Here is a 26,691-nt window from a genome sequence, read left to right on the forward strand (position 1 = left end):
TACACTAGGAAGTAATAATGTTCTCTTGTGGTTGGGTGGCTTATTTATTTTTTAGTTTTTTAATTAGAATTTTTTTTTCTAAGTAACTGCAATACCACCTGTACTCTGGTATCTTTTCAGGGGAATCTAGACTTTGTCAATAGTCTGTATTATATTCAGGCTAGTGGCTTTTTCAGGGTACTAAACCTTTCCCTAAAAGGGTTTCAGTCTTCCCTCCAGCTCCAAAGCATGTAACTGTGTATTAGTCTGTTCTCGCATTGCCATAAAGAACTAACTGAGACTGGGTAATTTGTGAAGAAAAGAGGTTTAATTGGCTCACAGTTCTGCAGGTTGTAGAGGAAGCATGGCAGGGGAGGCCTCAGGAAACTTAAAATCATGGCGGAAGGCAAAGGGGAAAGCAGGCACATCTTCACACAGCAGGAGGAAGAGAATGAAGGGGGAAGGGAAATGTTGCACACTTTTAAACAACCAGATCTCGTGAGAACTTACTCATTGTCACGAGAACAGCAAGGGGGAAGTCCCCATCACCCAGCCATCTCCCACCAGGCCCCTCCTCCAACATTGAGGATTACGAATTCAACATGAGATTTGGGTGGGGACAGGGCCAAATTATATCAGACTCTTTACTGACAGTTCTGCCCCTTAGAGGAGTTTTCACAGTGAGTAGTCCACCAGGACTTTTGGGAGAGCCAGGTATTTGTTGTGGATGCTGTGTAGAAGCAAACACCTTAGGCAAATGAGAAAGCTTTTGCTCTCTGAGTAGCTGTATGCTTTTGTCAAAACAGAGGTTAATAAAAGTGACAAGAATGTGTAACACACTTCATGTTAATAGGCCTGGTGGTGATTAGACAAGAAAAAAACCATTTCTTGAAAGGAAGGTACTGATATATTTTAGTATGTGTCAGTTCTCTTTTGCTGCAACCACCCACCTCAAACTAACTAGCAATCATTTATTTAGCTCATAATTCTTCAGATCAGCCTGGAAGTCTTTTGGTCTTGGGCAACTTTGCTGGTTGATGATGGGCTGGGCTGGGGCCCAGGGGCCTCTATTCACATGACCTCTCATCCCCCAGCAGCTATGCTGCACTTTATCACAGGGTGGCAGGGTTTCAAAGAGCAGCGATGGGGGCAAGCCCCAATGCACGAGCATCTTTCAAGCCTTTGCTTGTATCACCTTTGCTCACTTCCCATGGACCAAAGCAAGTCACACAGCGGAGCTTCAAGTCAATGAGAAGGCACTCAGATCTACAGGGCAGGGGCACTTGGGTACTGGGACAGGAGGAGTCGATGGCCACATTTACAGTCTACATACAGCACAACAGACCACACTTGTCAAGGAGTATAACCTTGAACCTACTGGGGCTCAGTATTCTTCAGAAACTCAGTTGATGATTATAATTATGTGAATAGCCCAGATGATATGCAATCCATTTTCTCCTTAAGCCCAGAGGTCTCAAACCCTCAGTTGGTAAGAAGTAGGTTTTGCTTTTCCTACAGCCTGTTTATCACTTTTTTTTGGAGCCAACATTGAAAAACCAAGAGGTTTTACATAAAATCTGGACTTTTGACTTTGAAAAGATGATCTGGCAAAAGTTGTCAAGAGCCAAGGAGTAGTTATTTTTTCCAGGAAGCCCTGTGGTTTTCAGTTTCCCACACTCCTCCCATCTTGCTGTTTCTTCAGCCCTGAGGCTGAGTGTCATCTGCCACTTGTCAGAGGAATTGCACGGTTGATTTTCTTATAGCAGAGAAATTCCTGTCACCATTCCTAAAAAAGTGAAATAATGAAAGGTAGACTGAGAAGCCACATAGTCCCAGAAAAATGGAAGAAAGCATATCACTTTGAGTAAGGAGAGAATATTCTTGTGTGTTTCATATGCAGTCTCCATTTTGGTGCCCAAAGAACTTTTGAGAGAGGAGAGAATATTCTTTTTTTTTTTTTTTTGGAGATGGAGGAGTTTCGCTCTTGTTACCCAGGCTGGAGTACAATGGTGCGATCTCGGCTCACCACAACCTCCACTTCCTGGGTTCAAGTGATTCTCCTGCCTCAGTCTCCCAGGTAGCTGGGATTACAGGCATTTGCCACCACGCCTGGCTAATTTTGTATTTTTAGTAGAGACGGGTTTCTCCATGTTGGTCAGACTGGTATCAAACTCCTGACCTCAGGTGATCTCCCCACCTCGGCCTCCTAAAGTGCTGGGATTACAGGCGTGAGCCACTGTGCCTGGCCGGAGAGAATATTCATGTGTGTTTCATATGCAATCCACATTTTGATACACAAAGAATTCTTTTCCCTTTTAAAAGTGGCTTACTTGACTCACATTATTTCCTGGTCCCTGTAGACATGTGAGTTTAGAACTTTGTTCCAGAACACTGTACCATCTGTGCATTCAGCTTTGCAGTCCTAGAGAGGTGCATCATAGCTGATGTTATTGCTGCGATGGAAGACTCCATGGAGTCATTTCTTATACATAGCTCCACGCTGTAATGCTGACGACACCTTGTAAAAGCAGATCTCTGTATGGCATCGTGTTGTAAGGCAAGGAAGTTGTTGAGGAGGATGTTTCCCAACACTGAATAGCTTCTTCCCTCTGAGGAACCTCAGAGAACTGGTTTGTTCTGATCTTGTGGACATTTGAATCCTGTAACAGCATCTCCCACTTCATGAGTGTGCCAGAGTTCAGAGTCAAATTTGTAGTCATTTGTAGACTCACAAACTCTTATCTTCATATTTAGTCCACGTTAACTGTTATGTATCATAATCATCTATTTTACATTATTTTAAAATTTACATTTAGAATCTCATAGCTCTTTTTTGGTGAGTACTATAAATCTAAAGCTTTTTAGCTGCCAGCAGGTTTATCATAAGAAGACAGAGCTGTGTTCAGCATTTAACTATGACATGATTAACTTCTCAGACTCACCTCCTGCTCCCAAATTTCATCCCTGTGTACATTTACTTTCGAACACCTTTTCATTGAAACTATGTAGGAACTTTATTCTCTTTCCTCTGCTACTTCTGTATTTCTGTTTTGTTTGCTTTGTGTTTTTTCTCTAGTTTTTGCTGAGACATTCACCCCATCTTTTAGAGAACCTCTATAAACTGGATGTCTCTTTACGTATTAGGTGCATAGTATATGTTTGAAGAGATGAGTGAAGTTTAATAAACATGCAGTTTTCTTGTATGAGTTAGCTCAAAATGGTTCCAGAAAACAGCTACAATGAAATGAAGATTGAATACTGCCTGAGCCTTTCAATAGAAGTTTCTTTCAATAGAAGTAAATACGGCCTGATTCTTTCAATAGAAGTTCCCCGCCCCCCGGCCTATCTTGTTTGCACTAAACATATGAAGTTTAAAATCTAATTTTCTCTCCTGTCTTTGAATTCATGGAATATTTTTCTGAAACATGCATGTCTGGATGGGCTAAAGAGAGAGAGAGAAAGTGCAGAGAGGTGGCAAAAAGCTTGGGCTCTGGGCTAGAAAAGATCTAGGTTTGAATCTTGACTGGATCTCCTGGTGTCTTTCTGACGTTGGAGGATAACTTTTCAGTGCCCACTTTCCTCATTTGTAAAATCATAATAATAATAATGACTACCTTATGGTGGCATTGCGAGTATGTGAGATAAGACATGAAACACGGAAGTTTCACCTTTGGCAAGGCAGGCTAAGTAATGTTGGTCAAAATATACTTTAAGGCAAAACCCATTACTTGAGATAAGATTGACTTTTTTTTTTTTTTTCTTCAGAGACAGGGTCCCATTATATTGGCCAGGCTGGTCTTGAACTCCTGTGCTCAAGTGATCCTCCCACCCTGGCCTCCCAAAGTGCTGGGATTACAGGTGGGAGCCACCATGCCTGGCCAAAATGGACTTTTTTTTTTTTTTTTTTTTTTTTTTTAAGATAGAATCTCATTCTGTCTCCTATGCTGGAGTGCAGTGGTGCGATCTGGGCTCACTACAACCTCCACCTCCCAGGTTCAAGCAATTCTCGTGCCTCAGCCTCCCGAGTATCTGGGATTACAGGCATGCACCACCATGCCCAGCTAATTTTTGTATTTATAGTAGAGACAGGGTTTCACCATGTTGGCCAGGCTGGTCTCAAATGCCTGACTTCAAGTGATTTGCCTGCCTTGGCCTCCCAGAGTGCTGGGATTACAGGAATGAGCTACTGCGCCCAGACAAGATGGACATTTCTGAATAATAAAACGTTAAGCCCACCAGAAACATAAAATCATATAACAACTCAAAATTTTTAACACTGAATAATATAGTCTCAAGAATGACAGACTACAAAGGGGGAGGAACAGTAGTAGATTTTTAACTGATTTCTCTCAAACTGATAAAATTAGTAGGAGTATTGAAGATTTGAACAATGGAATTAACAAATTTAACCTATATCACAGAAATAGAGCATTCCAACCAGAAACTTTGGAATACAGATTTTTTCTTTTTTCTTTTTCTTATCTTTTTTTTTTTTTTTGAGACAGGGTCTCACCCTGTCACCCAGCCTGGAGTGCAGTGGTGAGATCTTGGCTCACTGCAGCCTCTGCCTTTCGAATTCAAGTGATTCTCCCACCTCACCATCCCCAGTAGCTAGGACTACCGGTGCGCGCCACCACACCAGCTAATTTTTTTATTTTCTGAGAGAAACATGGTTTCACCATGTTGGCCAGGCTGGTCTCGAACTCCTGACCTCAGCTGATATGCCCGCCTTGGCCTCCCAAAGTGCTGGGATTACAGGCATGAGCCACCGCGTCTGGTCTGAATACAAATTCTTTTCAAGAGCACAGAACTTGTTCACAGAAAAATTACCAAATGGCCATTTGCTGAACATTATAGACATTTCAAAACAGGGTCGAAATTGTATAGAGCATGATATCTGAACACAATGGAATTAAACTGGAAACCAATACCAAGAGATAATTAGAATATTCTGGAATTTAAGCAACACACTTCTTATTTACTTGTGGGTCAAAAAGAAGTTACAGTGGAAATAGAAAATATACTGATAAGCCAGGTGCGGTGGCTCACGCCTGTAATCCCAGCACTTTGGGAGGCCGAGGCGGGCGGATCACGAGGTCAGGAGATCGAGACTATCCTGGCTAACACGGTGATACCCTGTCTCTACTAAAAATACAAAAAATTAGCCAGGTGCAGTGGTGGGCGCCTGTAGTCCCAGCTACTCGGGAGGCTGAGGCAGGAGTATGGCGTGAACCCGGGAGGCAGAGCTTGCAGTGAGCCGAGATAGTGCCACTGCACTCTGGCCTGGGAGAAAGAGCGAGACTCCATCTCAAAAAAAAAAAAAAAAAAAAAAAATATATATATATATATATATAGATGAATGATGATAGATAAGAAAACAAAATATGTGGGTTGGATGTCAGCAGAAATAGCAGAGCACAGACCTTAAAAATCTTGTTTCTCTGTGAAAACAATGAGAATACTGGCAAAAATGATCACAAGCGACTTTTTTTTACCTGTGGAAATTAACCAAAGGCATGCAACAATGTGAGGAGCATATATTCACGAAAAAATGGTTGCATCTCAGTAAGAAAAAAGAGCTTTGTGATGTTAACTTGTTCTATTCCTTTCTCACTTTCCCTAACCTTGAAAACCAGTATCTCGGCTGGGAGCAGTGGCTCATGCCTGTAATCCCAGCACTTTGGGAGGCTGAGGCGGGCGGATCATTTGAGGTCAGGAGTTCAAGACCAGCTTGACCTACATAGTGAAACCCCATCTCAACTGAAATATAAAAATTAGCCAGGTGTGGTGGCGGGCACCTGTAATCCCAGCTACTCAGGAGGCTGAGGCAAGAGAATCGCCTGAACCCAGGAGGCAGAGGTTACAGTGAGCTGAAATCACACCATTCCACCCCAGCCTGGGGGATAGAGCAAGACTCCCTTTCAAAAGAAAATAAAAAAGAAAACGAGTAGCTCACAACCACGGTAAAAACCAGCAGCCCGGCAGCTGTGGGAGGGGGCAAAACAGAGTGGGAACTCCTTCAAAGTCTCATTCCTGGGAAATTGTCATTATATATGACTTGTATGGCAAACCTGGAAACTTTCTCTCACAGGGGTTGTGTTTATTTGAAGTGACTCAAGTTTGTCTGGTGCAAAAAGCCTTTGGATATTTCTCCTAAACAATTATAGACGATTGTTTAGCTTCACAAAGCTGCCTCAAGTGGCATTAACAGCTAGGGCAAACAAGAAGCTCACCAATAAATGGAAAAGGAAAAGCTGGGCCATGAGATGTCATAGGGGACTTTGAAAAGCTCCATCGTATTCCTGGGAATCTCCAACCCCACTCACACGATCAGGGCTGTGGGCATGCCAGAGAAGACTTGAGAAGGCCCTGTGCTCTTGGTTCTTACTGAGTAAGCAGGCAGCGAAAACCAAGGCAGAGTTGCAAACTGCCTGTCTGGGTGATGAAGGCATCCCCTAACAAAAACAAGAGCCCCTTGACAAACGCTGGGAGGCTTACCAGTTGGAAGCATTTAAGGATATCTCTGTCCATTAATGAGCTGACCACTAAGCTAACCAAACAGAGACTTCAGTGGCTAAACACAACAATGAATATCGAATTTACCAGATTATTTCAGCAAAAATAAACACAACAAACAGCAAAAAAGAAAACCAAGAAATGAATGAAACAATATGCCCCGGTGAAACCCCGTCTCTACTAAAAAAAAAATACAAAAAATTAGCCAGGCGTGGTAGCGGGCGCCTGTAGTCCCAGCTACTCGGGAGGCTGAGGCAGGAGAATGGCGTGAACCCGGGAGGCGGAGCTTGCAGTGAGCCGAGATCGCGCCACGGCACTCCAGCCTGGGCGACAGAGCGAGACTCCGTCTCAAAAAAAAAAAAAAAAAAAAACAACAATATGCCCAAAACCAAAGTAACCAACCAAACCAAACAAACCTGGGTTGAGAGGTATCTGATTTCCGGAGTTGCCACTAATGATATTTAAAACAATAGCCAGGCATGGTGGCTCATGTCTGTCATCCCAGCACTTCGGGAGGCTGGGACAGGAGGGTTGTTTGAGGCCAGGAGTTTGAGACTGGCCTGGGCAACATAGTGAGACCCTGTCTCTACAAAAAATTAAAACATTAGCCAAGTGTTTTGGTGCATGCCTGTAGTCCCAGCTACTGAGGATGCTGAGTTGGGAGGGTTGCTTGAGCTCAGGAGTTCAAGATTGCAGTGAGCCATGATCATGCCACTGCACTCCAGCCTGGGGGACAGAGTGAGACCTTGTCGCAAAAAATAAATAAAAAGAAAATGTCTAGTGTTTAAAGAAACCGACAAGATATACAAAGAAATAAGAATGTGGCCTATACAGTTGAAAGGAAACAGAATAGAATCCATCTACAAGGAAGCCTAGATGTTGGACTTACTAGACAAAGATTTGACATTGGCTATTTTAAATGTGTTCAAAGAACTACAGGAAAGCATTTTCTTTTCTTTTTTTTTTTTCCGAGACGGAATCTTGCTCTGTCACCCAGGCTAGAGTGCAGTGGCACAATCTCAGCTAACTGCAACCTCCGCCTCCCCGGTTCAAGCAATTCTCCTGCCTCAGCCTCCTGAGCAGCTGGGATTACAGGCATGTGGCACACCTGGCTAATTTTTGTATTTTTAGAAAAGACAGGATTTCATCTTGTTGGCCAGGATGGTCTTGAACTCCTGACCTCAAGTGATCTGCCCCCCTCGCCCTCCCAAAGTGGTGGGATTACAGGCATGAGCCACCACACCTGGCCAGAAAAACATTTTCAAAGAAACAAAAGTATGAAAATGATGACTCATCAAATAGACTATCACTGAAGTCTCTCAGAGACCCATGGGGCACCTTCAGGCGTGCCAACATATTTATAAAGGGAATTCCAGAAGGACAGGAGAGAGAGAAATGAGAAGAAAGAATATTTGAACAAATCCTAACCAAGAACTTCACAAACTAGAATTTGGGAAACTCACAAATATGTGGAAATTAAACAACACACTGTTAAATAACCAGGATATCAAAGAGAAATCACAAAGTGCATTCTTTGTAGTTGTTAGAAAATCAAAGAAAGGTCCAGGCGTGGTGGCTTACACCCGTAATCCCAGCACTTTGGGAGGCTGAGGCAGGTGGATCACCTACAGTCAGTTCAAGAACAGCCTGGCCAATGTGGCGAAACGCTGTCTTTACTAAAAATACAAAAAATTAGCTGGGCATGGTGGTGGGTGCCTATAATCCCAGCTACTCCAGAGGCTGAGGCAGGAGAATCGGTTGAACCTGGGAGGCAGAGGTTGCAGTGGGCCAAGATTGTGCCATTGCACTCCAGCCTGGGTGACAGAGTGAGACTCTGTCTCACAAAAAAAAAAAAAAAAAAAAAAAAGTGTAAAAGCTCTTTATGTATTGATATGGAATGATTTCTACAAGTTCACAATCTCTTATCCCATGTGCCCAAAAGTGTTTCAGAATTTTAGAAAGACAATACAGTTTATCCACTGTATTTTATGGAATATCTCCACCACCCTAGAGCCACACACATGTAATTAGTTCTACAATAAAGTATGCTTAGTCACAGAAATGGAAAAATTTGGCCAGGCACAGTGGCTCATGCCTGTAATCCCAGTACTTTGGGAGGCCGAGGCAGGCAGATCACCTGAGGCCAAGAGTTTAAGACCAGCCTGGCCAACATGGCGAAACCCCATCTCCACTAAAAATACAAAAATTAGGCAAGTGTGGTGGTACGTGCCTGTAGAACCAGCTTCTTGGGAGGCTGAGGTAGGAGAGTTGCTTGAACCCGGGAGGTGGAGGTTGTGGTGAGCCGAGATCACGCCCCTGCACTCCAGCCTGGGTGACAGAGCAAGACTCTGTCTTTAAAAAAAAAGAAAAGAAAAGAAAAATTAAGAATACAAACAGCTTTGTAAGTCAGATTCTACTTCAAGGTAAGTATGTCTCCAAACTTAGAAAAGCAACCTTTCGGTTATTAGAGCTTTTTGGATTTTTAAATTGTGGTTAAGAGGTTGTTGGATTGGTGATAAGTGGGAGGCACAGGGGAGCCAGATGCAGAACGGTGCACTGTGCTGGCTTTTTAATCCGTCCATCACACTGGAGCCACGTGACTTTCATCAGCACTTATCTGACTGTGTCACTGGCTACATAAAAGTTCAGTAAGACAAACCTAACCCTGGCAGGACATGAGACCTGGCTGCAGGCATCCCCCAATTCCATTTGCCATGTTAGAGCCATGGGGGATAGTTTGTGTTTCCTTTATCCTGCTGCATCTCACAGCTGTGGGCCTTTGCATTTCTTCTTTGGACATCCCTGGAAATGATCTCATTCTCTTCCTGATGAACTCTGTGTCCTTCAGAGATCAGCTTTGACTTTGACCTTGTTACGTCTTTTGTATGATTTTGCCAAGCAAAATCAACTCACTCCTCCATTTATACCCATTACATTTTCCCCACCTTAGTCATGGTGCTGCGTGGTGGGACTCTCATCCATCTTCTGTTCCCTCCAGAATGTAAATATTAAGGGCTGAGCCTCTTGGCCTCAGTGTCCAGTTTGTAGTAATCCCTGAATAAATGTTGAATGAAGTGCATAAGCCCCTGAAGAGAATTAAGTTCAGAATTTCTTCCTGAGGACTTGTTGTTTTGGCTTCTCTTAGGACTTTGCAGTCAGAATCTGCATTTCACAGATCATCCGTATTCTCTTGGATTTTTCATTTATGGAATACTGTTTGTTACATGTAACCGCTGTGACTTGAACACTGAGCCACACTGTGGATTTTGCCATCATGGTGCAGGGTTAGGAGAAAGGCTCTGGGTTCATCTCTGGACTTGAATCTCCTTGACACTTACTGTTTTTCTTTTCTTTCTTTCTTTTTTTTTTTTTTGAGATGGAGTCTTGCTCTGTTGCCCAGGCTGGAGTACAGTGGTGTGATCTCGGCTCACTGCAGCCTCCGCCTCCTGAGTTTAAGTGATTTTTGTGCCTCAGCCTCCTGAGTAGCTGGGATTACAGGCGTGCGCCACCATGCCTGGCTAATTTTTGTATTTTTTAGTAGAGATGGGGTTTCACCATGTTGGCCAGGCTGGTCTCGAACTCCTGACCTCAGGTGATCCTCCTGCCTCAGCCTCCCAAAGTGTTGGGATTACAGGCATGAGCCACTGTGCCCGGCCTGATGCTTATTCTTTATAGATCCTTGCACATGTTACTTAACCTTTTGAACCTCAGCTTCATCGTCTCTAAAATGGGCATAAGTAGCAACTACGTGGTCGTTTTATTGTGAGGATTCAGTGAACTGATCAAGAAGGGTAAAGCACACGGCAGAGTGTGCCAGCTCGGTGAGTGGTAAATAATTCTCTCCTTCTCTTTCACCCTCCTCCTCTCTTCCTACTGAGCTATTTGGCTTGTTCTGACAGCCCCAGTTAGGTTTTAATATCATTGCTTGTTTGGGTCCCTCTGCTTATTTTTTTTATCCCAAGGAGGAGCTTCAAAGTCACTGTTTACTTGAATTTCTTACAAACATAAATCTCTCTCCTTTTTTTTCCTGCAGATATGTCAGGCCTCATTCTACCTTCTGAGCCTTGGAAGGTAGAAAGAGGCCTGATAATCTCTACAGAAAGGCAACATGGGAGAGGGATTTTTATGTTCATCAGCACATTTTTATATATGATAATTCTTCACTCAGAGATTTAAAATTAAGATGAAAGGTCCTTACAGTACTCACATCAAGAATCCTGGGGCATTTGTACAGAGGATTGGGCTTAAGGTTGTCTATCTTAAATATTGTCTTTTTTTGGGAGAGCAGAGGATATCCTTTTTAATTACTCCCAGCAGTGCTGTGAGATTCTCAGATACAGGAATTATTATGGTGATTTTGATGATGTAAGACTTTTTTGCTATTTGGGAACATTTGTTATCCTGTATAGAATAGAGACAGATAAGTGACTCTACTGGGAGCCTCATTATCTCTTCTGGGTGAATAGAGACCAGTGTGAGGCAGAAATAAGATCCCTAAAGCTCAGAAAATATCTCCAAAAGTCTCTTTACTAATTTTGAGCCCTTTAGAAATGAGCTCTGTAATTCCTGGGGACCTTTTCCTCTTCTCCATTCTTCCTCTGCTCCTTGACGAGAGATCTGTAGACTTCCTTGAGTGCAGCATCTCAGACATCTGGTATTGACTAGAATTCCTTATTGGACTTCCTTGGGTGTAGCATCTCAGACATCTAGTATTGGCTAGAATTCCTTAGTAGTAGTGTCAGTGTCCAGGGCTTCCTATTTTGTAAATGATAGAGGTTTGTAAAAGGAGTATGGCCTTTGGAATGTACTGTTCATAATCTTAAGTAGTTATGGAAGCATAGTGAAAAGGTCAGGGCAGTTCTCATTTTGCATCAGGAAGCTTTTGACAAAGTCCTGTTAGTTATCAGATGATGATAGCCAGCAGTAACCATTAAGACAGTCCTTTTTTTTTTTTTTTTTTTTTTTAAATAGAAGTCCAGTTAAGGAAGCATAGCTTGTCTTTTATTAAAGAGGCACTCAGCAAAGGGGTGATGAGACAGAATGCTGTTATTACTGATGCTTTTGTTTTACATTTTCAGTAATTAACGTGCTTTGCTCAGTAGTGACACATTACCTGAACTTTGAAGGATCCCCTTAGTACATCAGTATTGCAGAGGCATTAAAGCAATGAGAGCCTGCCAGGATCTTAATCACCTCTGTCCTACATTTGGTCAGAGCCTCTCCACTTTTAACAGAAGTGAACAGAAGTCTAGACACTTGTGATTTTTCTATATATCACTAAGCCACATCATTGCAAGCATCTGTTTGGCCTATATTCCCTTAAAAATTCTGTCTGCTGAAATCAACAATATCTCCTAAAAAGTAGCTTTAATATCTGCCTGTGTGGCTGGATAAAAAGAAAAACAGGATTCTTGCTCTTCAAGATCTTACACTCAAAGATTGATAAGGCTGCTACTGATACGTATATAAAGCACATAAACCATTTTAAAGTGGTGAATTGTATGGAATGTGAATGATATTTTCATTTTTTAAAAATGCATGGACTTTGAAACAAAAAATGCATAAAACTTCTAGGTGGAAATGTGGAATAAATTGTGGAATCCTTATAGAAAAAGAATATTGGGAAAATTTGATCAGAAGATGATTAAGGGGGAATTTGTTTTTTCTAGTTCTAAATTTACTGAAGAGATTGAATTATGAGACCTATTTGAAGAGAGAAGGGGAGAGGCTTTAGAAAAAGTACAGTCTAGGCCAGGCACAGTGGCTCATGCCTGTAATCCCAGCACTTTGGGAGGCCAAGGTGCGTGGATCACCTGAGGTCAGGAGTTCAAGACCAGCCTGACCAACATAGTGAAACCCCTTCTCTACTAAAAATACAAAAATTAGCCGGATGTGGCAGGGTACACCTGTAATCCCAGCTACTTAGGAGACTGAGGCAGGAGAGTCACTTGAACCCGGAGGCAGAGGTTGCAGTGAGCTGAGATTGCACCACTGTACTCTAGCCTGGGTGGCAGAGGGAGACTCCATCTCAAAAAAAGAAAAGAAAAGAAAAGAAAAAGTATAGTCTACGTTTAATGTATAACTTGCAAGAAATCTAGTAGGGTCGGGTGCAGTGGCTCACGCCTCTAATTCTAACAGTTTGGGAGGCTGAGGTGGGTGGATCGCTTGAGCCCAGGAGTTCCAGACCAGCCTAGGTAATGTAGTGGGACCCCTGTCTCTACAAAAAAATTTTAAAAATTAGCCGGGCGTGGTGGCACATGCATGTGGTCCCAGCTACTTGAGACACTGAGATAAGAGGGTCACTTGAACCTGGGAGGTTGAGACTGCGGTGAGCTGTGATTGCGCCACTGCACTCCAGCCTGGATGAGAATGAGATCCTGTCTGGGGACTGGGCCGGGGGAAAAGACCTACTAGGAGAAGGACCTACTAGAAATCTAGTAGGTAGGAATGAAATTATGAAATGAGGAAGTGAATTTGAGAGAAGCGGAGAATGAGTGGTATTCATGGAAACTGATTGTAAAGGCAAGGAAAATAAGAATTCATTTTTTTCTTCTGGGCTGTGCTCCTGTGTAAGTATGAGGTTTCTACTGTTTTAGGTCTGCACTACTTAAAGTTCCCCAAATGGATCATTGTTTGCCCACCCAAGGCTTGACATGAAACCCAGTCCCGCTTTTGGAAGCATAGGTGTGACTCTGCGTTCTTTGAATAAGGCCTGAGCTTTTGGGATTGTTTCTTGTTCCTTAGAAGACTTCCGTCAGTGATTGATGGAGGGAGGTGGCCCAGCAGCACAGACCCCATGTGGTTGGCAGAGTGTGTGGGTGGGGGGAAGTTAGATCAGAGAGCCCCTCTAATTGTGCTGGGCTGATGCTGTCATACCTGAAGTTAGATCACATTTTGTTTATTTTCCATTCAAACTTAGTATTTGAAGAAGGACCAATTTTAAGTAATTCAATATTTTCAATGTATTAGGGATGGTTTCCAGTCATTTAAAAAATAACCAGAGGCCGTCCCATTTTGTCACATGATTAAAATCATTAGTTCAGTCTTTTGGGGGAAGTGGAAGTCTCTAGACCCAGTGAAGTGTTTAATCCCCATGTCTATTACAGGTTTTATATCATGGAAAGCCTGATAGAGGAATAATTTTTCTTTCTTCCTTTAAAAAAAAAAATTACTAAGGAACCTCGAGCCAGTTACTCAGCTGTATGTCAGTGTGGATGCCAGTACCAAAGACAGCCTGAAGAAAATCGACCGCCCACTCTTCAAGGATTTCTGGCAGCGATTCCTTGACAGTTTAAAAGCCTTGGCAGTCAAGGTAAGAATTATGACATCTTAAAAATAAATAAACAACCCTCAGGTGTGTACTGAAGTTAAGAAGAAAGAAAGATGGAAGAAAAGAACAGAGGTACTTTTTCCTCTTTTCTCTTTAAAATAAAAAAAGATGAAATATAGCGTTCAACTTTTTAGAGACTTCCTTCTTCAAGGAATTTTGAACATTTACTATTTGTTAAATAATTATTGAGTTCCTCTTAAGTTTGTAGCACAATGCTTTGTACGTATCATTTGCCTTTCATTCATTTAAGGAGAGAGGTATATATACTCCCAAAGTTAATTAATAACAATTGGTCCTGGAACCAATTCCCCATAGATACCCAACCCGGAATCTATGGAAGATTGGTTGTAGGACTCCCCATGGGTACCAAAATCCACAGATGCTCAAGTTTATATAAAATGGCATAGGCCAAGCATGGTGGTTCACGCCTGCCTGCAAACCCAGGACTTTGGGAGGGCGAGGCAGGCGGATCACTTGAGGTCAGGAGTTCAAGACCAGCCTGGCCAACATGGTCAGACCCCATCTCTACTAGAAATACCAAAAAATTAGCCAGTTGTGATGGCATGCACCTGTTATCCCAGCTATTTGGGAGGCTAAGGCAGGAGAATCACTTGAACCTGGGAGGTGGAGGCCACAGTAAGCCAAGATCCTGCCACTGCACTGCAGCCTGGGTGACAGAGTGAGACTCTGTCTCAAAAACAATAAATAAATAATAAAAATAAAATGGCATAGTATTTGCACATAATCTACACTTATCTTCCTGTATACTTTAAATCATCTCTACATTACTTATAATATGTAGTACAACGTAAATGCCATGTAAGTGGTTGTTATACTGCATTTTAAATATTTGTGTGATTTTTAATTGTTTTATTTTTTCCAAATATTTTTCATCCATGGTTGGTTGAATGTGTGGAAATGGAGCCCACAGATATGGAGGACCGACTGTACGTAACCACCTTAAAAGAGGTGTCTGCAGGCCAGGTGTGGTAGCTCACACCTGTAATCCTAGCACTTTGAGAGGCCAAGGTGGGCAGATCGCTTGAGGTCAGGAGTTCAAGACCAGCCTGGGCAACATGGCAAAACCCCGTCTCTACCAAAAAACAAAATACAAAAATTACCTGTGGTCCTAGCTACTCAGGAGGCTAAGGTGGGAGAATCACTTGAGCCTGGGAGGCAGAGGTTGTAGTGAGCCGAGATTGCGCCACTGCACTCCAGCGTGGGTGACAGTGAGACCCCTATCTTAAAAAAAAAAAAAAAGGTGTCTGCAAATAGTATACATTTAAATATAAAGTTAATTTTCCTGAATTTCTAGAACCACGTATCCTAAGCCATCAATAGCCTCAGAATGTTCACATTGAATGTCATTTTCTGCAAACATTTGGCCTTTCTTGTGTGTTTTCATATGGCATACTTACCTTCCTTTTCTTTTTCACCTAAAGTAACCCTCTGGTTCTGCTTTTCCATTAATCCTCCTTCCTTCCTTCCTTGCTTCCTTTCTGTCACTTTTCTAAGCGTTCTTTGTGCCTTCTTGACATCTGACTGATAATGAGAATCACCCCAGGAGCTTAAAAAAATGACAGTTTCCTGGTCCTCATGGCATCTGAGATCTGCTTGTTAGACATCCCAGGCGTCATTTGGTATGCAGCCAGATATGGGAGTCACTGTCCCAGAAAACTTGCCTTTCTCTCCTGTGCCCAGTGCTTACTTTGACATTCCTAACCCATCACTGTCTGGCCTCGATGTACATTTCCTGGCTCATTTTTCACCTTATTCCCCAGGAGGGCCATGCTTCCCTGCTTACGTTGCCATTTCTGCACATGTGCCCACCACCTTCTCCCTTCTGAGTCTTCGGTTACTGTCTCCCCAGATTTTGGAAGGAATGTTCTTTCTTTCCATTCTTTGACTTGTAGAAATTCTATGCACCTCCTAGACCCAGTTTTGTGATTACCACTACTGCAAAGTCTTTTCTGATTACAATTAGCTGCCCCTTTTTCCCTTCCTAAGTTTTATATCTATTAAAAAACACTGTTTTTCTTCTATTTTGTCTTAGCTGCTCTCTCCGGAGCTGGATTCCTTCCTTATGTCTGAATTCTGCACAATGTCTAGCATAGTACACTTGAAGGTATTTGATAAATGCTTCCATTTTTTTCTCGGAGACTGGGTCTTGCTCTGTCACCAAAGCTAGAACACAGTGGCACCACCATAGCTCACTGGAGCCTCCAACTCCTGGGCCCAAACAGTCCTCCTGCCTCAGCCTTCCAAGTACTGGGACCACAGGCACATACTGCCATGCCTAATTAATTTTTTGATTTTTTTTTTTTTGTAGAGACAGTCTCAAACTCCTGGCCTCAGGCAATCTTCCTGCCTTGGAAGTGTTGGGATTATAGGCATGAGCCACTGCTCCAGTCCTGATAAATGTTTCTTTTTTTATTTCTTTCTTCTTCTTTTTTTTTTTTTTTTGAGATGGAGTCTCTTTCTGTTGCCTAGGCTGGTGTGTGGTGGCGTGATCTTGGCTCACTGCAACGTCTGCCTCCCGGGTTCAAGTGATTCTCATGCCTCACACTCCCCAGTAGCTAGGATTACAGGTGCGTACCACCATGCCCGGCTAGTTTTTGTATTTTTAGTAGAGATGGGGTTTCACCATGTTGGCCAGGCTGGTCTCAAACTCCTGACCTCAAGTGATCCGCCTGCCTCAACCTCCCAAAGTGCTGGGATTACAGGTGTGAGCCACTGCACCCAGCCTGTTTCTTAAAAGAATGAATGGGTGGAAACTCAACAGAGATTTGTAAAGTACTATATGTGTTTTACCAGTTGTCCAGCTGATTAAATCTTTGTGGGTTTCTTTTGCTGTTTTATGCCCGGGAAGTTAAATCCATGCCTTCTTTGGTTATTAATACTGATGTTATTTAAGAAATGCAAAAAGGCCTCTTTACTTTAGTTTCTAAGCGGTCTTGGATTTACATAGCATAAAAATTAGAATGGATTTAAATGGGAGTAAACAGCAGGAGCTGGCAAAGTCAGGCCCATCTGACATTGTTATCTAGGCTGTGTTCTTTGAGTATGGAAGATGACAAGGAAACATTAACACAATAGCTTAATAGTTTACTTCCTGTCTTTGGTCAAAATGTTCCAAAAACTGAATTCTTACCTTGAAGTCACTGGCCTTTGGGTGATGAATTCAATTGTAATTACTTTGGGTTTGCTCATGACAGTAATGCAGTAACTTAAAGTTAGAAAATAATTTCAACCCAGGAGCATCTTAAATAGAAGTCATTATTGTCTCTATGTAATTCTTGCTGGAATGTTTCTTTGGGCAATTTAAACTGCCCACACATTAGGGCAATGACTTTCTGAGCATTTTGTAGCAATTAGAGTTGTTGTTTCTTGTTCTTGGCATTGTTTTTGTTGCCTTGTAAGAGAAGATCTGTGGCAGGATGCTGCTCTTAAAAATTTTCCTTTAAATTGACTCAAGCTGTTACTTCCTTCTGAATGTCTGATCTTATAAGACATAGTAGATGCTATTAAGAAAGATTTGTTTTATTGTTGTTTAGCACTTAAAACATATATTTTGTAGTTATATGTGTTAGCTAGGGTCAAACATATAAAAACTCAAATGCTGGCTGGGCGCAGTGGCTCACGCCGGTATTCCCAGCACTTTGGGAGGCCGAGGCGGGCAGATCACTTGAGGTCAGGAGTTGAAGACCAGCCTGGCCAATATGGTGAAACCCCGTCTCTACTACAGATACAAAAAAACAATTAGCCAGGAGTGGTGGCAGGTACCTGTAATCCCAGCTACTCGGGAGGCTGAGGCAGGAGAATTGCTTCAACCCGGGAGGTGGAGGTTGTAGCAAGCCGAGATCACACCATTGAACTCCAGTCTGGTCAACAAGAGTGAGACTGTCTCAAAATAAATATATTACAATAAAAAATAAAAACTCAAATGATACCAGATTACTATAAATAAGAGTGTTATTTCAGATATTTTAATTAGAACATCCATACTGTTATCTTCTGTTATTTGATTAGACTTTTACTATGCCTGAGCAAGGAAAGGCATTTGAAGAGAATTTCTTAAACTTTATAAACAAAAAATTTTGATTTGTCCCAAGATTTTCAGCCTATTTCTGATCTAGTACTACCCAAAGAAGAAGGTAGCATATTTTGTTTTTAACTCTTGGCAAGTACAGTGTTTACATTTCCAGATCTTTATCCTTTGTCAAAATGTTCCTTTTCAATATGAGGAGAGAAATATATTGGTACTTGAGTATGTGGGCTAAAAACCAATTCCATCAAGATACCAGAGTAAAAAATGTGTTAGCTTCAATTTCCGTCCACGATAGCTACTTGTCAAACAGTCCTTTTTTTAAAAAAAGAGAAATATATCTTATACAAGAAAACGCTGCCAGCTTTTAGCAGTAAACTTTTATCAGCAATGTGACCAGATGTGTTTCTGCTGAACTATGATTATGCCAAGGTCAAGATCCAGTAGTAAACTGAACTATTTAATTCTTTTCTCTGTTTAAGTAATAGCATTAACATTCTTGAAACCTCATATTTAAAAAAGAAAAATGACCAACATAATTTCTTGCATTGCACGTTAACAATGACCATTGGCCCTCTCTCTACAGATGTTAGGATACTCTGACCTGACATCATTATCTAAATAATGGTTGTTCCATTGCTACGAGGGGCTTATTGTACATTAATGAGATAGCCCTCTATCTAATATTTAAATAAACCAATTTATGTGTGTGGCCCACAATTTGCAAATTAAAAAACAAACATTTCACATTTGACCTTATATCAGATTATAAAAATATTATGTGCTGCTTATGGAAATTTGGGGGAAGTAAAGAGAAATACAAAGAAGCAAGGAAAGAAATTACCTATAATTCCAGGACCTTAACACAGTAATTAACATTTGAAGTACTTCTACTTAATCCACTGGGGGAGGGCATGCTTTTTTGCAAATTTAATTCCATCTTATATGTTACTTTCGTTTTTGTTTAACATCGTGTCATAAGTATTTTTCCTTGTCATTACACTTCTCTGTGATGGTCATGTTAAAGACAGTGTAGTCATTCATCCTGCTCAGTTTCCTGCTTGTTGGCCAGTAGTAGGGAGCAGCAGGAGTGTGTGATGTCCCGGCATCCTTCTTCCCATCCTAGAGGCCTGACAGTCACATTTTCTGTCCTTAGCACACTGAGGACAAAGTCTCAGCTACTCCTGAGTTGCAGCATGCACATTTTGTCACTTTTGAACATTTTGAAAATTGAATGCAGCCAGAAATGACATGTTACATTTAATTGGTGGCATTGAGACTTTCACAAAGGAGAAAAATAAGATAATGATACATTAAATCATGGCATGGCCTTTATCCTAGAGTTTCTTGTAGTCGATGAAATATATCTTCTTCTTTCCTTTCCTTTAGGATGAGCTCGTCTCCGTTTCATGGTTCTGACAAGTTTCCCTTCTTATTGACCTATTTGGTTTATTTCCACCTCTCATCATCGGTGCCAAAGTCTATTCTTGAGCCTTAACCCATCTGGCTAATCTGGATATCTGTTTCCTACCACTTTTTTGAAGGCTTTAACTTTCATGTAAACCGTGGGACCCCTATCCACAGGCATACATCCCCCAGGGCTGATTCCATTCAGCTTGGATTTAATGCCATTTTACCCTGCTCTGCTTAGCTAAAATGTTACCCTGCTTTCAGCCACTTCTGAAATCAGACAAGACTGCTGTGCTTGATTTGTGCAAATGTGTTGTCTAAAGTCAGTGTCTGCAAGCTGGCTAACTCCTTAGTAAACTGGTTCCCTCCAGACCTTTTACCTAATATCGTTTTAGAGAAATGTAAGTGTATTGCATCTTAAGTTCGTGTTGAGGCATCAGGTAATGTCTAGTGGATAATAGCTTCTATGGGTTTGGAGACTCAGGAGAACATTGGGGAAGGAATACCGGGGTAGATCGGAAAGTCATCTCTTTAGCAACGGATTGTAGTTAAAGGCAAGTAAGCAGACGGGATGACCCAAGAAGTGCCTAAAGAAGGCAAAGAGGGAGCCTGCGGGAACAAAAGTGTTGAAGCTTTCAACGTGAAGCACATAGAGAGTGAGTCTGGGAAGAATTTGATAAAGATATTGGTTCAATTCCATGCAACTCAAGGAAACAGTGAGTTTCCAGAAAGATTACCAAGTAAAGGTACGACAAAAAAGAAAACAGCTTTACCAGTTGGTCTTTAATTACTATGTCAAAAAGAAAGTATGGTGCAGCGTTTTGTGTGGAAGCCATTGTATGGAGGGATGAATGGGAAAGATGGAAATGGGGAGAGCAAATAATAGATCTGAATGTAATGAATACTGACCTTTTGAACCAAGAGTACCAATAATAAAGAAGTCAAAGGCATTTCCTTTCATCAGCTTAAAGAATTGCATAGCATATCTGCTAAAAACTTTACATTTAGAAAATAAATATTGAAGAAAATGACTCATACTTTACCAGAATTCAAAGGTAAACAGTTACTATATTGTATTACATCTTCTACAGTTTTTATGCATGTTCATACATATGTGTCTATATTTCACTTATAAAATTGAAGTCATGTTGTACATATTTTTGCAACTATATATATGTTATTATTATTATTTTTGTGGAGATGGTGGTTTCATTTTGTTGCCCAAGCTGGTCTTGAACTCCTGGACTCAAGCAATCCTCCTGCCTCAGCCTCCCTAGTAATTGGGATAGAGATGTGCTCCACCACACCTGGCTAAAAATTTTTTTTTTGAGAGATGGGGTCTTGTTTGTTGCCCAGGCTGGTCTTGAATTCCTGGTTTCAAGTGATCCTCCTACCTTGGCCTCCCAAAATGCTGGGATTACAGGCATGAGCCACTGTGCCTGGCCTTCAACTATATTTTTATATAGTTTATATATTATGAACAATTATGCCAACTTTTATCATCGTAGATTAATTTTGCCTATTATTGAACTTTTGAATTTATTTTTGTTTTGCTTGTTTTTGAACTTTATATAAATGAAATGATTGTTTATGCCTTTGTGTCTGATTTCTCAACATTATAATATAATAACTCAATTATAATATTATAATAACATTCAACATAGTGTTCAGAGATTCCTCCATGATTTTGCAAGTAATAGTGGTTCTGAATACAAGTCCAGATACAGGTACTGAATGTATCTTCTCCCAGTCTGTCTTTACCAGTTTATTTATTTATTTTATTTTATTTTATTTTTTTGAGGTGGAGTTTCACTCTTGTTGCCCAGGCTGGAGTGCAATGGTGTGATCTTTGCTCACTGCACCCTCTGCCTCCTGGCTTCAAGTGATTCTCCTGCCTCAGCTCCCAAGTAGCTGGAATTACAGGCATGCACCACCATGCCCAGCTAATTTTGTATTTTTAGTAGAGATGGGGTTTCACCAATTTGGTCAGGCTGATCTCGAACTCCTGATTTCAAGTAATCCACCCACCTTACCCTCCCAAAGTTTTGGGATTACAGGCGTGAGCCACTGTGCCTGGCCTGTCTTTGCCAGTTTAAACTCTTAATATTGCTTGATAAACAGAGCTCCTCATTTTAACAAAGTCTAGTTTATCACTTTTAAAAAAGTATATGTTTAGTGCTTTTCCTGTCCTATTTGTGAAATCTTTGCCCACCCCAAGGTCATGAAGATAGTTTCTTATGTTTTCCTCTTTCAGAAATGTTGTTATTATTATTTTTCAATTTGGTCTGTGAATCATCTGAGATTAATTTGGGGGTATTGCATAAGGTAGGGGGTCTGGATATTTTTTTAATGGACTTTATATTTTAGAGCAGTTTTAGACTCAAAACAAAATTGAGCAGAGGGTCCAGAGATTTTCCATATCCCCCCTATTCCATGCATGCATACATTACCTCCTTATCAACATCACCCACAAGAGTGGCACATTTATTATAACTGGTGAACCTACATGGATCCATCATTATCAGTCACAGTCTGTATTTTACATTAGGGTTCATTGTTGTGGTTGTACATTCTGTGGGTGTGGACAAATGTATAGTGACATGTATCCACCATTACAGTGTCATATGGGGTAGTTTCACTGCCCTAAGAATCTCCTGTACTCTGCCTGTTTATCTCTCCCTCCCTCATCCCTGGCAACCATGGATGGATCTTTTACTGTCTGCGTAGCTTTGCCTTTTCCAGAATGTCATATAGTTGGAATCATACCGTATGTAGCCTTTTCAGATTTGCTTCTTTCACTTAGCAATATGCATTTAAGGTTCCTTCCATGTGTTTTCACATGGATAGCTCATATTTTTTTAGAGCTAAACAATATTCCATTGTCTGGATGTACCACAGTTTATTCACCTACTGAAGGACATCCTGGTTTCTTCCAAGTTTTGGCAATTTTTGAACACAGCTGCTATAAACATCTGTGTGCAAGTTTGTGTTTGAATATAAATTTTCAACTCCTTGGAGTAAACACCAAAGAGTGTAGTTGCTGGGTAGTTTCATAAGAGTATTGTTTAGTTTTTTAAGAAACTGCCAAACTGTCTTCCAAAGTGGCTGTACCATTTTGTATTCCCATGAGCAATGGATGAGAGTTCTGTCACTGTTGCTTTATTTTGCATTCCCCTGATGACAGGTGATGTGGAACATTTTTTCATATGCTTATTTGCCATTCATATATCTTTGATGAGATGTCTGTTATGGTCTTTGGCCCATTTTTAATTGGGTTGTTCATTTTCTTATTGTTGAGATTTAAGAGTTCTTTGTATATTTTGGAGTTCTTTATGAGATACGTCTTTTGCAAATATTTTCTCCCAGTCTGTAGCTTGTCTTTTCATCTCTTGGCAGTGTCTTCTGCAGAGCAAAAATGTTTAATACTTACTAATTTTTTCTCTCATGGGTCATGCCTTTGGTTTGCTATCTAAAAAGTTATTTCCAAATCCAGGGTCATCTAGACTTTCTCCTGTGTTATCTTCTAGAACTCTTACAGTTTTGCCTTTTACATTTAATTTTGTAATCCAGTTAGAGTTAATTTTTGGGAGAGGTATAAGGTGTTCGTCTAGATTCTTTTTTTTGCATGTGGATTTCTAGTTCCAGCACTATTTGTTGAAAAAAATTATCTTCTCCGCATTGTATTACTTTTTTCTCTTTTGCTAAAGATCAGTTGACTACATTTGTGTGACTCTTTTCCTGGGCTGTATTCTGTTGCTTTGGTCTATTTGTCTGTTCTTGCAACAATATCACATACATTTCAGGGGATCTGATATAGTTGGATTAACATCTACTGTATTTGTTAATGTTTTCTATTTGTTGGTCTTGTTCTTTGTTTCTATTTTTGTATTCCACATTTTTTCTTTTGTGGTTTTGAGTATGTTAAATATGATTCCATTTTCTCTCTTTTCTTAGCATATTAATCATACTTCACTTGTTATTTTTTTAGTGTTTTCCCTAGAGTTTGTAATATGGGTCTACCAGTAATTGAAGTCCATTTTCAAAGAACACTATATTTCTTCCTGAGTAGGACAAGTACTTTATGATAACAAAATAATCTTTTTTCTTTTTTTTTTTTTTTCGAGATCAAGTCTCACTCTGTCATCCAGGCTGGAGTTCAGTGGCCTGATCTTGGCGCACTGCAACCTCTGCCTCCCAGGTTCAAGCAATTTGACTATCTCAGCCTCCCAAGTAGCAGGGATTACAGGCGCTCGCCATTACACTTGGCTAATTTTTTAAATTTTTATTAGAGACAGGGTTTTACCATGTTGGCCAGGCTGGTATTGAACTCCTGATCTCAAGTGATCCGCCTTCCTCGGCCTCCCAAAGTGCTGGGATTATAGGCTTGACCCACTGTGCCCGGCCTCCTTACAATAACAAAATAATCCTGATTCTTCCCTCCTGTCCTTGTATCATTGCCATCACTCATTTTACTTATACATAGGCATGCATAATCAATATATTGTTGCTGTCTTATTATTTTGGCCAAATTGCTATCTGTTAGATGAATTAAGAATAAGAAAAATAAACATTTTTATTTTACTCCTTCTCTGATGTTCTTCCTTTCTTTTCTTAGATCTGAGTTTCTGACCTATATCATTTTCCTTTTCTCTGAAGAGCTTCTTTTAACATTTCTTTCAAGGAAGATCTACTGGCAACAAATTCCCCCAGTTTCCGGTTGTCTGAAAAAGTATTTCTCCCTCAGTGTTGAAGGACATTTTCATAGGGTGCAGATTCTAGGTGGTGATTTTTTCTTTCAGTACTTAATTATTTCACCCTGCCGTCTCCTTGCTTGCATGGTTTCTGGGTAGAAGTTGAAATCATTCTTTCCTCTTCTATAGATAAGGCTTTTTTCCCTCTGTCTTCTTTCTGGATTTTGTTAAATATTTGATTTTCTGTGGTTTGAAACTTACATGCTTATCTATAGTTTTTCTGGCATTTATCCTACTTGGTGTTGTGGGAGCCTCCTGACTGTGGTTTGGGGCCTGACATTAACATGGGGAAATCCTGAGTCATTATTTGTTCAAATACTACTTTTGTTTTTTTCTCTCTTTGTTTTCCTCTTGGCATTCCTGTTACACATACATTACACCCTTTGTAGTTATCCCACAGCTCCTGAATATTCCATTCTGGTTTATTTCAGTCTTTTTTCATTTTGCTTTTCAGTTTTAGAGGTTTCTGTTGAGAATCCTTAAACTCAGAGATTTCGTCCTCAGCCATGTCTAGTCTCAAGGCCATTCTTCATTTCCAAAGTTAGAGTGTTTTAGAGCTCCAGCATTTCGGTTTTGTTCTTTCTTAGGATTTCGATCTCTGTTTACATTGTCCATCTGTTCTTGTGTGCTGTGTACTTTATCCACTGGAGCCCTTTGCATCTGGTCGGGTTATCCCAACATCCCTGCCGTGTCAGAGCCTGGTTTGGATGCTTGTGCTATCTCTTTAAACTTTGCTTTTTGCCTTTTAGTGTGCCTTGTAACTTCTTGTTACTGAATGTGATATCCTGGGTAAAAGGAACTGCTCTCACTAGACCTTTAATAATGTGATGGTATGGTACATGGGGAAGGGAAGCATTCTGTAGTCTTATGATTAGGTCTCAGTGTTTTGTTTTGTTTGGTTTTGTTTTGAGTCGGAGTCTTGCTCTGTCACTCAGGCTGGAGTGCAGTGGCACGATCTCGGCTCACTGCAACTTCTGCCTCCCAGGTTCAAGCAATTCTCCTGCCTCAGCCTTCCAAGTAGCTAGGATTATAGGCACCTGCCACCATGCTCCACTAATTTTTGTATTTTTACTAGAGACAGGGTTTTACCATGTTGGGCAGGCTAGTCTTGAACTCCTAACCTCAAATGATCCTTGGCCTCCCAAAGTGCTGGGATTACAGGTGTGAGCCACTGCACCCAGTCTAGGTCTCAGTCTTTTAGTGAGGCTGTACCCCTGGACTGTGAACTTCACAAATACTTCTCAGTTTTTTCTTCCCCCTTGGGACAGGTTGGCTAGAGTGTGCTGCAGTTGGCTATTTCCCTTTTCTTACATGGAAGGCCGGTGCTGGCTGGAGTTGGATATTTCTCTTCCACTTGGTTAGTTAGGCTCTGATAAAACCAAGCAAGTTAGGTTCTGGTTAAATCGGTTCTCCTGAGAGCAGACCTTGTTATCAACACAATGCTCTGACACATGTCAAATGGTTCCTGTTTCCCTCCCCTTACCAGAAGCACAAGGGATTTCCCCCTGTGTATTCACTGTGAGAATCTGGCAGAGCTCCAGTAGGTAAAACTCACAAAAGTGTAGGGCCCCTAATGGCTGGGTCTGTCTGGAATTTTTATGTGTCAGACTTGTCCACACTGAGCCTCCAGCACTTCGTCAATTACAGTTCAGTTTCCCTGTGTTGGCGCTGGTCTCTGTGGAGGTTTCTGCTCCTGTTAAGTTGTGATTCTCTGTGCCTGCCTGTTTTTCCCTCCAATTATGGGGACAGCAGGTTTGCCCTGTGACCTCACTTCTCTGATGGATCTAAGAACAGTTGTTGATTTTTCAATTTGTTCAGCTTTTTACTTGTTAAGACACAGTGATGACTTCCAAGCAACTTTCTTGCTGCATTGGAAACTAGAAGGCTCGTAGGGGTTAATTTTAAGTTTTAAAATCTGATAGTATAAGGCTCACAGCTTTTTTCTTTAAGACCTAGTAATTTTTGTCTTTGTGAATTCTCCTTTTAGTGTCATGCTTAGACCCTTAGGATATAAAAATACTTATGTATATTTTCTGGTTCTTTCCTAGCCCGGTTGTTTAAATCTCAACTCTTTAATCCAGTTGGGATATAACTTAGCATTCATTTTTATGTCGTTCCCAAGTACCATTTATTGATGAACCATCTTTAAAGTACAGATTTGATAAGCTATCATTACTACGTATTGAAACTTGATATATGTGCTGTTCCATTCCCAGAAGATGCCCTGTGTGTTGATTTCTACTTTTTTTTTTGTTAACAGAGTGTCATATCTTTCTATATAAGTAATTATAGGCCATGCGTGGTGGCTCATGCCTTTAACTCCAGCACTTTGGGAGGCTGAGGCGGGTGGATCACCTGAGGTCAGGAGTTTGAGACCAGCCTGGCCAACACAGTGAAACCCCATCTCTACTACAAATACAAAAATCAGGTGGGTGTGGTGGTGGGTACCTGTAATCCCAGCTACTCGGGAGGCTGAGGCAGGAGAATCACCTGAACCCGGGAGGCGGAGGTTGCAGTGAGCCGAGATTGCGTCACTGCACTTCAGCTTGGGAGACAGAGAGAGACTCCATCTAAAAAAACAGACGGCCGGGTGCGGTGGCTCACTTCTGGAATCCCGGCACTTTGGGAGACTGAGGTGGGTGGATCACGAGTTCAGGAGG

General features: G+C 41.1%; 1 protein-coding gene across 1 annotated transcript in view; it reads left to right on the forward strand.

Moving 5' to 3' along the window:
• TYW1B (tRNA-yW synthesizing protein 1 homolog B) overlaps window positions 1–26,691 on the forward strand; it is a 270,344-nt gene that overhangs the window by 132,495 nt on the left and 111,158 nt on the right. Inside the window, 1 exon segment of the mRNA XM_063605909.1 lies at window positions 13,672–13,807. Coding sequence (XP_063461979.1) covers window positions 13,672–13,807 — 136 coding nt within the window.

The sequence above is a fragment of the Pan paniscus genome, chromosome 6 (genome assembly GCF_029289425.2).
Source record: "Pan paniscus chromosome 6, NHGRI_mPanPan1-v2.0_pri, whole genome shotgun sequence".
In the NCBI taxonomy this organism is placed as follows: domain Eukaryota; kingdom Metazoa; phylum Chordata; class Mammalia; order Primates; family Hominidae; genus Pan; species Pan paniscus.